General features: G+C 45.1%; 1 protein-coding gene across 1 annotated transcript; it reads left to right on the forward strand.

Moving 5' to 3' along the window:
* The first annotated feature begins 474 nt into the window (after positions 1-474).
* On the forward strand, positions 475-10336 carry LOC102570501 (olfactory receptor 12D2-like). The gene is made up of 2 exons (XM_059731834.1): positions 475-479; positions 9322-10336. Exons 1-2 carry the CDS (start codon positions 475-477, stop codon positions 10334-10336), a joined length of 1020 nt encoding a protein of 339 aa, XP_059587817.1.
* Positions 10337-13895: the final 3559 nt, after the last annotated feature.

The following is a 13895-nucleotide window of genomic DNA, read 5'->3' on the forward strand; positions in this document are numbered from 1 at the left end:
AAAAAAAATAGAAAAAAAAACAACCAAAAATGAAACAAACAAACAAACCCAAAGTAAAAAATGTTCCTTGAACCCAAACAAAAATCTCTTCAAAGCCTGCAATGACCTACTCAATTCATTATTTAAGAAAGAAAGGGGAGATAGAGGCTCAACCTTTGAAAGCTGCTAAGGAATTTTGAGCCCGGTATCTATTAGAAATTAATGAAAACAGGATATCTAAATTACAATGGCAGTTCTGAAAAAAGTCAGTCTAATGTGAAAATTTACCAAAGGTATGTTTGATCTGGAAAGTCCATATTGACCTACTTAAGATCTAAGTCTCAGAGGTACTTATCACCTGTAACTGCATCTTAAAGAAAGCTATAAATACTCATCACCTCTGAAAATTAGGCACTGGGTATTTTAAGGTGGATCCTTCTAATAAGTGGGCATCCAGTAACAGTATATTTGAATTTTGAAATAATGCTTCTTAGCATGAGGTAAGGAAAATGTCTTCTAAATAGCAGCATAATATAAGAATTAGGAATGGGAAAAGAGAGAATACAGTACAATTTGCAACACAATATATTATAGTAGAAATTCTGAGAGAAATTCTTAGCTATAATATCTTGTGGACACTACGTAGCAATAAAGAGTAAAGTTAGAGAAATTTGGCAAATAAATTGCTTAACAACCTATTCTAGTGATTCTCAACCAAGGTCCAGGGCACCTTGGGGTGCCAAAGGATCCTTTGAAACGTGCTGCGTGGTTTGAGGAGATAAGCGCAGACTCAGGTTTGTCCCTGCCTGGCTGGCCCTCCAACCTCACTATCCATCCGCTTTGCAAGGAAGTAAACACTGTATTATACAAATCAGTTTTTGAAATTGAGTGACACTCAATTGACAAAAGTTGTGCAGGGGTGCCTCACATCCAAGAAAGTTGAGAACCATTGGCCTGTACTAAAATAAGTGTCTAGTTCATTCACTAGCATTAAAAAAAAACTAGCTTCTGGCCATGCTGCTGCTCAACAGGCTTTTCAGTAGCAAGTCACAAGTGTGCAGGTCAGAAATGATATTATGCTTTCACCTTCAACTGCTCTGAAACTGTTCTAATACTACCTAACATTCCACAGATTTTAAATGACTTAAAGGTAACCTGTAACAGCCCCCATTAGACATATTCATGCAGAATAGGTCCATCAGTTGGTATTAAATATTATAATTAGTCTTTGAGTAGGAGTCTCCTGTGGTTCAGTGGTAGAATTCTTGTCTACCACACAGGAGACCTGAGTTTGCTTCCCAGACATTTATACAACTGTAGCCATGGAGGCACCAAACATCTGGACTCAGTCTGGTCTTTGGATTCTGTCTTAGTGGCCTAAAGGGGGATGGAAGGTCTGGGCAGCCTCCACTCCTCCAAAAATTCCTGTCCATGCATATGCATTGAAGGTCTGGGTATCCCTCATGCATACACCATGATCCAGGAGCATTGGAGGTTGCCACCACCAGTCTTTGAGCACATCCTGAAATCAGACTTGCATATCAAATTGAAAAAAAACAAAAACAAAAACCCATCCCTGATTAATAGTAACCCAGTAATGCCAGATGACTAGCATTCACAAACCATGCAGTTATATGACCTAAAGCTGACCATCTACTGTCAATTTCACAGAAGCTTTTAGGGGGTGTAAAACTGACTATCCATTACCAATTTTACAAATTCTAACAGCCATGTGTGGAGTTTCTGGACTCCACACGTTGAGTTAGATGATGCCCAGGAAACAACTGGCATCATGCTCTCTCTATCTTGTAATGGTTCTTATTTCCTAGTCTGCCACCTTATTTTATATTTATCCTCACAGCATTTTACCACATTACAGACTCTGCATAAACTTCTGGTCTAAATGAAAGTAGCTTCATTGAAATCTGAGGGTTAGACTCCCCAGCTGGTAATAACAGACAAAAGTACACTGATTGATTGTGTAGCAAACCCCCAGGTTTTCTTTTTTTTTTTTTTAAATGCATTCCTTCCTCTTCTTCAAACATTTTTTACTTTTCTCTCCCTCTCAATTCCCTATAGATAAGTATAAATGAGCACAAACTTAGAATAAGCTTTAAACATTTTTATTTTGCTAGCAAGTTTTTGGTTTTGGATATCCATTGTTTTATATTGTATACTTATTAAGTTTGTATTAATTTTTTCTGTTGTATATTGTATTATTGTCATTTTCATATTGATTTTTATTGTTTCATATGGATATTGTATGGTTTACACCTGTGTTTTTAAGTGAACCAAAGTCATGTCAAGTTTCCATTTTCTGTGTCAATTCTCCATCTTGTGTCCTCTGCCTGGGCATCCCATGTTGCAACAATATGATTCATTGTACCCCTCCCATGTAAATTGGTTCCCCGATGAATGAGAAGGATTGAAATACAATGGTAGCAGGCCTCTACTGAATGGCCTGTAATGACCAGGCCATCACCTCGCCTTGATTCATCCAGGAACCACACACCTCACCCAGGAACAGATACAAAACCAGCATTTGAAAAAAAAAAGATGCTGCAGAACCAGCAACTCTACCATTGTACCCCACCATTACAGACACTCGAAACTACATATCCCTGCATGGAGCGCACATGCTCAATACACCAGGGGCTGACCCTTGCCTGGGCATGCCTCCTGTTACTAGGGTCACACACTGTCTGCCCCTATAAAAAGGGGCAGTGAAGACAGACCAATTGGGAACGCCATTTCCATCCGGACCAGACCAGCTTAATGTCACCTATCCACCCCAGAGACCGTGCCGGTGACCCCCTCTGGACATCACTGAGCTGAAGGAGACCCTGACTGGCCATTGAGGATCAACTTCCTTTCTCGGATAGGTAGATATTACCTGCACACCTTCTCCTACAATTTGGACTCTCTCTCTCTCCTCTTGGACTTCAGTGGACTTTACCGCTGCACCAAGCCTCTCTAACCCCTGCTGCCATTGTGGGTGGGTGGGTGCAAGGGAACCAATTTGGCATTCTGTCACCATCTAAACTGTTCAATTAAACCACTGTCATTTGCAACCCCAAGTTGGGTCATGTTCTACTGAATCTCAGTACCTTCCCCATCTTAAATTCCAGCCTCATTCTCTCTCTCTCTCTCTCTCAGCTCCAGTTCCCATCCTCTCTGCTAGTTTCCTGATCTCCTCCCATTTCCATCTCCCCTTTTCTGCCTCCTCTCAGCCTCTCCTTGCTTTCCTGCTGTCCCTGCTGCCTGCTTCTTTTCCTGTGATTTTCTTCTGTCCTCTCTCTGTTTTCAGGTTTCCCTCGTACCTTCTGTAATCCTCCCCCCTCCTGCAGCTTCCCATCTCCACTTACTGTCTTGCAGTTGGCTCCAGCAGCTGGAGGCTTGCTGCAGCTTCCAGCACCTACTACTTCTCTAGCTGCCCCGGATTCATTTTCTGGCTCCCCACATCCAGAGCCCCTCTTTAACACCCACACTTTCCCTTAGTCCCATTTTTCCCTCTCCTCATCTACCTTCTCAGCTTCCCTGTAGCTCTGGCTCCAGAACCAACATCTGTGCCGGCATGCTTCCCTGTTCTGCAGGCTTTGGGCATTGTCTTTTAATCAATTAAGATCAATTAACCTAAAGTTACCCCTGAGCTTCAGTTCTTCAGTCCTGGCCTATCTAGTCTACCGGTTCTAATCCCGGTCCTGGTGACTTTCAATTCCAGTAACTTTAACTCCCTACACTTCTACTTCCTTACCTTAACCTTTCCCCAGGTATCCCAAGTACACCAAGCACATGCATACATACACATCACAACACCCAACTTAGGAACTCACTTGTGTTTATGTGTAGGGAGGTGGTATGTGTGTGAATTAGTGAATATACATAGGTACAGTTTCCCCCAAACCCCTGCACCTATCTCCTTGAAACTTATCAGGCATTGTGGCCTCCACAGAGGATAGCATCCCTGCTGTTTTCACCCCACTGCGATTTAACACACACAGGGTCATCTATGTCACGAGTTTTGGCTCTTAGCAGCTTGAGGTGCATTTTTCCCCAAACCCCTGCACCTATCTCCTTGAAACCTTGCAGGCTTTGTGGCCTCACCAGGGGCCACCACCCCTGCAAGTTTCATCCAAATTGGACAAAAAACAACCATTATAGATATTTAATTGATTCTCCATTATACCCTATGACCGAATCTCCGAATCAACTGAAGCAGGAAACAGATTTGAAGCTCTAAATCAAATCGCTGGCATCTGAATCGGCTGAATCTGAATCTGAATCAAATAGTTCTCTATTCACACAGGCCTAATACTTATAAGCTGCCAGCTAGTCTTGTCTGAGTCTTCTATTCTCCAGGCTAAATTCTCCTCAGTCTTCTTTACTCCAGATTAAAAAAAAAACAGTTCCCTCAGCCTCTCCTCGTAAATCATGTGCTCCAGCCACATAACCATTTTTGTTGCCCTTTGCTGGGTTCTCACCAGTTTGTCTACATCCTTTCTGTACTGGGCGGTTGAATACTGGACTTCTGGCTCTGTACTCCAGATGTGGCCCCACCAGTGCTGAGAAGACGGGAATCACTTACCTGCATCCTCTGGTAATGTTCCTAGTAATGCAGTTCAATATGCTGTTAGCCTTCTTTGCAACCAATGCATACTGTTGAATCATATTCACCTAATTGTCCACTATCACCCCCAGCTTCTTTTGTGCAGAGCTGCTGCTTAGCCAGGCAGTCCCCAGGCTGTACTGGTGCATGGGATTGTTTTAATTCTATTGTGCATTAGCACGTCATGAAACGTGTATTAATATGCTAATGCACAGTACACTGAGTCTAATGTGCATTAAGTGTCACAAAAAATGTTAATCTGTGCTAATGCACAGTAGTACCAATTATGGCACATTAAGTTAGTACCTGTTATTATAGGAACTAAACTTAATGCACCATAATTTCAGCATATTAATGAATGTGTAGACATGCCCACTGAAGCTCATGAGATTTCTTTTCTCCAGTCCTCCAATTTGTCAAGGTCTCTCTGAATCCTAGCCTTGCTCTCCAGCATATCTACTACTCCACGCAGCTTGCTGTCATCTACAAAATTGCTGAGGGTGCACTGCATCCCATCTTCTAGGTCATCGATGAAGATGTTGAACAAACCAGCCTCAGGACCTACCCATACAGCACTCCACTTGATACCAGATGCCAAATAAACATTGAGCCATTGATTACTACTCTTTGAGCCCAACAATCAGGCTGGTTTTCTATTCACCTTACAGTCCATGCATCCAACCAGTACTTCCTTAGCTTGCTTACAAGAATGTTGTGGGAGACAATATCAAAAGCCTTGCTAAAGTCAAGGTATATCTCATCTGTCTGCTCTCCCTGTATCCACAGAATCAGTCATCTCATCATGGAAGGCAATCACGGTGGTCAGGCACAACCTGATAACAGATGTACACTGAATATAAGCTGCCTACCTATTTTCAGCAGCAGCCACAGCAGCCATAGTAATACATAACATTGGAAACCCAGAGTGTTCCTGAGATGGTTTCTCTCTCTCTCTCTCTGTCAGCCTCTCTGAGTGAATTGAACTCTATACCTTCCCCCATGCCTAGCACCCAGCATCATCCACCCCTAAGATTTATAGATTCATAGATGTTAGGGTTGGAAGGGACCTCAATAGATCATCGAGTCCGACACCCTGCATAAGCAGGAAAGAGTGCTGGGTCTAGATGACCTCAGCTAGATACTCATCTAACCTCCTCTTGAAGACCCCCAGGGTAGGGGAGAACACCACCTCCCTTGGGAGCCCGTTCCAGACCTTGGCCACTCGAACTGTGAAGAAGTTCTTCTAATGTCCAATCTGAATCTGCTCTCTGCTAGCTTGTGGCCATTATTTCTTGTAACCCCCGGGGGCACCTTGGCGAATAAAAACTCACCAATTCCATTCCGTGCCCCTGTGATGAACTTATAGGCAGCCACAAGGTCGCCTCTCAATCTTGTCTTGTGGAGGCTGAAAAGGTCCAGTTTCTCTAGTCTCTCCTCATAGGGCTTGGCCTGCAGGCCCTTAACCATATGAGTGGCCCTTCTCTGGACCCTCTCCAGGTTATCCGCATCCCTCTTGAAGTGCAGTGCCCAGAATTGCACGCAGTACTCCAACTGCGGTCTGACCAGCGCCCGATAGAGGGGAAGTATCACCTCCTTGGACCTATTCGTCATGCATCTGCTGATGCACGATAAAGTGCCATTGGCTATTTTGATGGCTTCATCACACTACCGACTCATGTTCATCTTGGAGTCCACTAGGACTCCAAGATCCCTTTCCACTTCCGTGCCACCCAGCAGGCCATTCCCTAGGCTGTAGGTGTGCTGGACATTTTTCCTCCCTAGGTGCAGCACTTTGTATTTCTCCTTGTTGAACTGCATTCTGTTGTTTTCTGCCCACTTGTCTAACCTATCCAGGTCTGCCTGGAGCTGTTCCCTGCCCTCCAGCATGTCCACTTCTCCCCATAGCTTTGTATCATCTGCAAACTTGGACAGAGTACATTTCACTCCCTCATCTAAGTCACTGATGAAGACATTAAAGAGTATCGGTCCAAGGACCGAGCCCTGTGGGACCCCACTGCCCACACCCTTCCAGGTTGAAACCGACCCATCCACCACAACTCTCTGGGTGCAACCCTCTAGCCAATTCGCCACCCACTGGACTGTGTAGTCATCCAAGTCACAGCCTCTTAACTTGTTCACCAGTATGGGGTGGGATACCGTATCGAAGGCCTTCCTAAAGTTTAAGTATACAACATCCACCCCTCCTCCTGTGTCCAGGCATTTCGTAACCTGGTCATAGAAAGAGACTAGATTGGTCAGGCACGATTTGCCTGCCACGAACCCGTGCTGGTTTCCCCTCAGCATAATTTGTCCTGCCGGGCTCTCACAAATGTGAGCCTTGATAATTTTTTCAAAGACTTGCCAAAGATGGAGGTGAGAGTGACTGGCCTATAGTTGCCCAGGTCCTCCTTCCTCCCCTTCTTGAAAATGGGGACCACATTGGCCCTTTTCCAGTCCTCCGGGACTTGGCCCGTGCGCCACGAGCGTTCAAATATTCCCGCCAGTGGCTCTGCAATGATGTCAGCCAGTGCCTTCAGCACCCTCGGATAGAGCTTATCCGGGCCTGCCAACTTAAAGGCATCCAGTTCTTCCAAGTGACTCTGCACAATCTCAGGGTCTATGCATGGAAGTCTGGTGCCTTGCTGCTGCCTCGCTACAGCCCCAGTGAGAGACTTGTCGTGCCCCTTGCTTAGGAACACTGAGGCAAAGAACTTGTTGAGGAGTTCAGCCTTGTCCCCTCTGTCCGTCACCAATTGTTTCTGCCCATTTAGCAGGGGTCCTATTCCTCCCTGGGCCTTCCTTTTACTCCCTATATATCTAAAAAACAATTTCTTGTTGTTCTTTACTTGGGATGCCAACCTCAGCTCCATGGTAGCTTTGGCCCGTCTAACTGCCTCCCTACAAGCATGAGCAGAGGAGGTATATTCATCTTTGGTGATCTCTCCCTGTTTCCACTTTTTATGTGCTCCCCTTTTGGCCCTTAGGCTGCCCTGGATTTCTGTGGTCAGCCAGGGAAGCCTCCTGGCCCCTTTCCCTCTTTTACCCTGCACGCCGATCGTTTCGCTTTGTGCCCGAAGGATCGTTTCCTTAAGGCACAGCCACCGTTGTTGGGCTCCCATCACTTCAAAACTCCTACTCTGCAGTGCGCCCTTGACTAAACACCTACGTTCATTTAAATCAGCTTTCCTAAATTCTAGCACTTTCATCCTACTCGTTACCTTACCCACTCGACGTCTTATGGTGAATTCTATTATTAGGTGATCACTGTTCCCCAGATGGCTACCGATCTGTAGGTCCCCTACCATGTCACCTCCCTTTGCCAATACCAGATCCAGTATGGCATTCCTCCTAGTGGGACTGTGTACCTCCTGTGTTAGGTGGAGGTCCTGTACACAGGTTAGAAACTTGCGTGAGCAGTGCGACTTTGCCGTCTGTGTCTCCCAGAAGATGTCCAGGTAGTTTAGGTCCCCCATGACTACCGCCTCTTTAGCTTTTATGGTCTCCAAGAGTTGCCTCAGGAGCCCCGAATCTCTTTCTTCCCCTTGATGTGGGGGTCTGTAGCAGACCCCTACCACCAAATCCCTTTCTCCTTGCCCACCATGTAGCCTAACCCACAATCCTTCTACTTCTTCATCCTTGGATTCCGTCTTGATGAGGGTCAATGCATATTGCTCATTGACATAGAGCGCAACCCCTCCCCCTTTCTTCCCCACCCTGTCCGTTCTGTACAATCTATAACCCTCAATATGTACCGCCCAGTGGTGGGATGAATCCCACCAGGTCTCTGTTAGCCCCACTAAGTCATAGGTGTTTTGTGCAAGCAGGAGCGCTAGTTCATCCTGCTTGTTTCCCATGCTCCTAGCATTAGTACATAGGCACTTGAGCCCTGAGACTGGTGCCTTTGCTGCCCGCCCGCTCCGAGTCCCAAGGGGCCCCTTATTTCTTACCTTCTCGTTTCTTACCTGTGCCGTAGAGCTGGCCGCCCCGCGGCTTGCAGGTTCCCAATGTTTTCTTTCTTCAGGCTGGGCTGTCCTTGTGGGTGACACATGGTTTGGTGGTCCACAGCTTTCCCCACCCTCATCTTCCCCTCCCCCCGGCGAGCCTATTTTAAAGCCCGTCGGAGGAGATCCACCAACCTAGAAGAAAACACACGCTTACCTTTGGGGGACAGGTGAAGCCTGTCAGGTGAAGATAAAGCTGCCTACCAGGGATAGATAACATAGCTAGTCCTATAGCTTAACTGGTAACAGTCTGTGCATCAGGGTTGGTGACTCAGGGTTGAATCTTTCTAATGAAACGCATTGTGTGGCTTTGAAAACAGCACATGGTGTGATGACACTATATGACATAATACTACCTGGGTGTTGTTCTGTAACACAAACATGGTCTTATAACAGCACTGCATGAGCGGACATTATTTGTGTTGATAAGACAGAAGGTAGAAAAAGCTGAGTTTCTGTCACTTCACTATACCCACGCATAGTGATGAAGTCTTGAATGACAAGGTTACACATTTTTCTTCTACAAGACTGCTGCCTTGTTCACTCTACATTGAAGTATGTGTGTGTGTGTGTGTGTACATGCACATTGTATATTGACCATTTAAACTGCTGTTATGCTGTTTGTGAATTGGGATTGTTAAACACAGAGAAGCTTGGGGAAGGTTTAATTAATGCCAATGCTTGAGTCTCTTGCATGGAAGGTGCCTTGTAAACAGGTGCCTATGTGTACTGCAGAGTTTGTTACATCACCTTGTACTCCTGCATCTTCTTTTCCAACCAAGGGAAGGAGAACCAGACACAGGTCAGTGAATTCATCCTCATGGGTCTAACCAGTCTCCAAGGTCTGCAGCAGTTCCTCTTTGTAATCTTTCTGATGCTGTACCTGGTCAGCCTATTGGGGAACAGTGCCATTGTGGCTGTGGTAATAGCTGAGCCTCGACTTCACACCCCCATGTACTTCTTCCTGGGAAACCTCTCCTGCTTGGACATCTTCTACTCCACAGTCACTGTGCCCAAGATGTTGTCTGGCTTCCTGTCACAGCACCAGGCCATCTCATTTCCTGGCTGCCTGGCCCAGCTCCACTTCTTCCACTTCCTGGGCAGCAGCGAGGCCATGCTGCTGGCTGTCATGGCCTATGACTGCTATGTGGCCATCTGCAACCCTCTATGTTACACAGTGATCATGAACCAACGGGCCTGCTTGTTGTTGGCATCAGCCACCTGGGTCACTGGTTTTCTGCATGCGCTGATGCACTCTGTCCTGACCTCCAGGCTACACTTCTGTGGTCCCAACCATATCCATCACTTCTTCTGTGACATCAAGCCCTTGCTGAACTTGGCCTGCAGCAGGACACACCTCAACCTGAGCCTGCTCAACATTGTCACAGGGGGAATTGTGATAGGCCCCTTCATCCTTACAATCCTCTCCTACCTCTACATTATCTCCTTCCTATTTCTGAAGGTCCAGTCATGGGAAGGGAGGAGGAAAGCCTTCTCCACCTGTGCTTCCCATCTTACTGTGGTGGCTTTACTGTATGTACCAGTTATCTTTAACTATGTACCTCCTTCCACTCACTACTCCCCTGAGTGGGACATGATAGCCACCCTCATGTACAGTGTTATTACCTCTGTCCTGAACCCTTTGATATATACCCTGAGGAATGAAGAGGTGAAATGTTCCTTGAGGAAAGCCTTAGGAACAAAGCTCTTCCTTGTAAGGATAGTAATAAAGCGAGTTTTTTGTCTCTGAGAACAGGAAGGGGAAAGAACACTATATACTAAAGGGAGAGGGGATCTTATTTAACAACAGATAAATATATATGTTTGTTATTTTATATATATATATATATATATATATATATGGAATAATCGTTTAATCTGTCAACATTTTTTTTTTTAAATCTTAATGGAAAATTGTCAGTAAGGTCAGCTAAAAAGCCCAAGTTGTGCTGTGCCCAGTGTTCCTAAAGCTATTTAATAATTTGAGTATACAGTTTCCATTAGAAATTAATAAGAGTTATGCAATCGTGTAATTATGTTTGGGAACCCCAGTCTGTATTCACAATTCAGTAACAATTTAGCCTCCAGTAATCAGCAGAATTCAGCCATTTCAATACTTGGAACTTCCATGGAGACATAACCTATAACAGTTCCCTTCACCCCCCCGGACCCAATAAGCCACCATGTCATCTCTACAGAGATATTCCCTGCAAAGTATTCTGAGGATCAAAGAACTTGGGCTGTTTTGTACCTGAATAAGAATAAGAGTTGAAACTTGTTCCACAGATAAAGACTTGTCACACAAGTTGTACCAGCTTCTCTCTCTAACCAGACATTTTTCATGTTGAAAGGTTCCAAGTTACTTAAACCATGTCTTTCAAAGGCACCTAAAGTATTTTGGTCACTGGGTGTTTTGGGTACCTACATGGCACTGGACTTCTTTCAAAGGGCACAGTCCTGTCTGGATGTAGAGCTTGGAGGAAGCCAGAAGGGCATGTGGAGCACAAAGTTGTTTGACCTCTCACTCTTAACAGAGCTTAGGTGCTTGACTGTGGCAGTACTTGAGACATCTCCTTTCACTGGCAGGACAAGTGGCTGGTCTCATTTCTTGGGATAGCAGCTTAATTCCATGGGATGTTTGCCTTACCTCCTTCCCAGTTTCTCAATGCTTTGTGCACTTGCCTGAAAGATGGGGAGTAAAGGTACAATGCTGTTCCACACACTAAGTAACCCAAGTGCAGCCTGCAATGCACTCTGACTTATCCTAACCAAGTTTAATGGCAACTCTAGTCCCACCACTGGACAGGGAAGTATCTCCGTGAGAGAAATATGGAGTTACTTGCGAATCTTTGGCGGGTGATCCTATTTTACCCCAACCCACCCATAGTGGTAATTGGGTGATTCCACTCTCTGACTAGATCCTTTTGGGACAGCTGACTGCTACTCACATTGAACTACACATAGCTCAGAGGCACTCTTGGCACCTGAAAAATAAAGCACCCTTAAGCTGAGCCACTGTCAATCCTGTGAGACCTCCCACAAATATGCTTCATTGCTTGATGGATGCAGCCAGGAAGTCCACCAGGGAAGGGTCTGACCAGACTCTGTCTACACACTGCTTCACTGCTGGATGCACAGCTGACTAGCACTGTGGTGCAAAGTGGTATTTGTGGAAATAATTTGGTAACTGATTCTTTTTAATTTAGCTTCCTTGGCTGTAAGAGAGAGAACCCTTGCCCTTCCTTCTCCTTCTTCCCTTGCCCCACCTTCAACCCTGATTTGTAATAACAAGGCAACTGGGAATGCAGCTCTCCAGCTTTTCTGGGACAAGTTGGTCAGATCCAGGGGATTATTATTTTTTTTTTTTTGGTTTTATTTTTGTTTGCCAAGGGATTGGGAAGCATTTTACGAGAAAGCAATTGAAGTTTACAGAGGTAGGAACCTTACACTGTTAATCTTAGATATTTTCATACCTAATGGTAATGAAACATAACAATGTTAAATTTTAGCTGGTTGCATAAACCCCACACACCTCTGTGATAACACCAGAGAAATATATGCAAATCAATAGGTTTCATAATAAGAAAGGCAGAAGCACCTAAGGAGAACTACTATATTTACCCAAATCCAAGATGACTTTGAATTTAAGATGACCCTTCAATAATTAAATTCTATACATGGAAAATTATAAATTTGTTATGATTTTCCCTGCATATAAGATGTTATTGGAGGGTCATGTTAAATGTGTCCCCCTGCCTGTCCTCCAGGGTGATGAACATAGTGCTGGGTGGAGAGGGAACAGATTCCCACCCCTTGCCTTCCTGTCTGTCATGAGTGAGTGCATCAGAGAGTGCAGGAAGATGCAGGTGGGCTCACTGGCTTATTACTAGTACAGTAGGTTGCAGATGACCACATAACAGTCATAAGCTAACTGTATTGGCTCACTGCTTCCCAGTAAATGGAAGAAATGAAGCTGGATCAGGCACCCTTGGTGCTCTGACAAAGGTCAGACCACATCTTGGGAACAGCAAACATGCTTTCCATGAGTAATGGGTTTAGGTGAAATCAGTCATTTAAGAAAGGTTTCTGTCACTGTATAGTGTAGTGTGTCCCTGTCCATCCGTCCCAATGAAGCAAGTGATCAAAAGTGAATGAAAACTAGGAGTGGGGAAGGGATACAGAAATGCAGATAAGGACATAAATTAAACAAGCAAATTACTCCCCCTTTTACAGAGGAAATGTATTTATAAATTTGCAGGTTTTGATTTTACTCCTGGTCAGTAATTAAATGCTCCTGGATTACTGTGAATCAGTAAACCTAGTTTAAAGCCCTGCTCACTAGGTGTCATAGTACCATAGTATCATAGTTCTTAGGGTTGAAAGGGACCTAAACACATCATCAGGTTTGGAACGAGTTTTGGGGTCATATCACCCCAGCCAAATATCTGTCAAGCCTCTTCTTAAAGACCCCCAAGGTAGGAGAAAGCACCACTTCCCTTGGGAGCCCATTCCAGAGCCTGGCAGCCCTAATTGTAACGTAATGTCTCCTGAGATCCAGCCTGAACCTTGTCTCTAACAATTTGTGGCCATTATTCCTAGTAACCCCGGGTGGTGCCTGGGTGAACAGAACCTACCCCAATTCTCGCTGGTCCCCCCTGGTGAGTTTGTAAATGGCCACCAGATCCCCTCCCAGCCTCTCTTGTGGAGTCTGAATAGGTTCAGGCCCTTTAGTCTCTCTTTGTAGGGCCTGCCCAAGTGGCCCTCCTCTGAATCCTCTCAATGCTAGCCACATCCCTCTTGAAGTGCAGCGCCCAGAACTGGACGCAGTACTCCAACTGTGGTCTGACCAACGCTGGGTAGAGGGGAAGGATCACCTCCCTGGACCTGCTTGTGATGCATTTATAGATGCACGGCAAGGTGTGGTTAGCCTGTCTGTGAAGATGCTCTTCCCTCTCCTCATCAGGTGGATCCCATCTCTTCCTAGCAACCCTCCTTCTTGGAACAACATCCCATGGTTGAAGAAGCCAAAGCCCTGCTAGTGATACCATCTGTGCAGCCATATGTTGATCCTCAGGATGTGTCCATTCCTGACGTTAATCCATTTCTAATTACCCTTTGCTTGCAGCTATTGTTGTCTATCCACCTCATAGTAATTTTGTGTAGTCCACATTTCTCCATTTTGTTTATGGAAGGTCATGCAGGACTTTTTCAAAGTTCACAGGGAGAAAACTTCCCTGCTTCTCCACTATATCCATTCTTCAAGATTAGGAAGGAGATAATATAGGGTTAGGGAGGAGCATAAGGATGGA

This window comes from Alligator mississippiensis, chromosome 7, assembly GCF_030867095.1.
Source record: "Alligator mississippiensis isolate rAllMis1 chromosome 7, rAllMis1, whole genome shotgun sequence".
NCBI lineage: Eukaryota > Metazoa > Chordata > Crocodylia > Alligatoridae > Alligator > Alligator mississippiensis.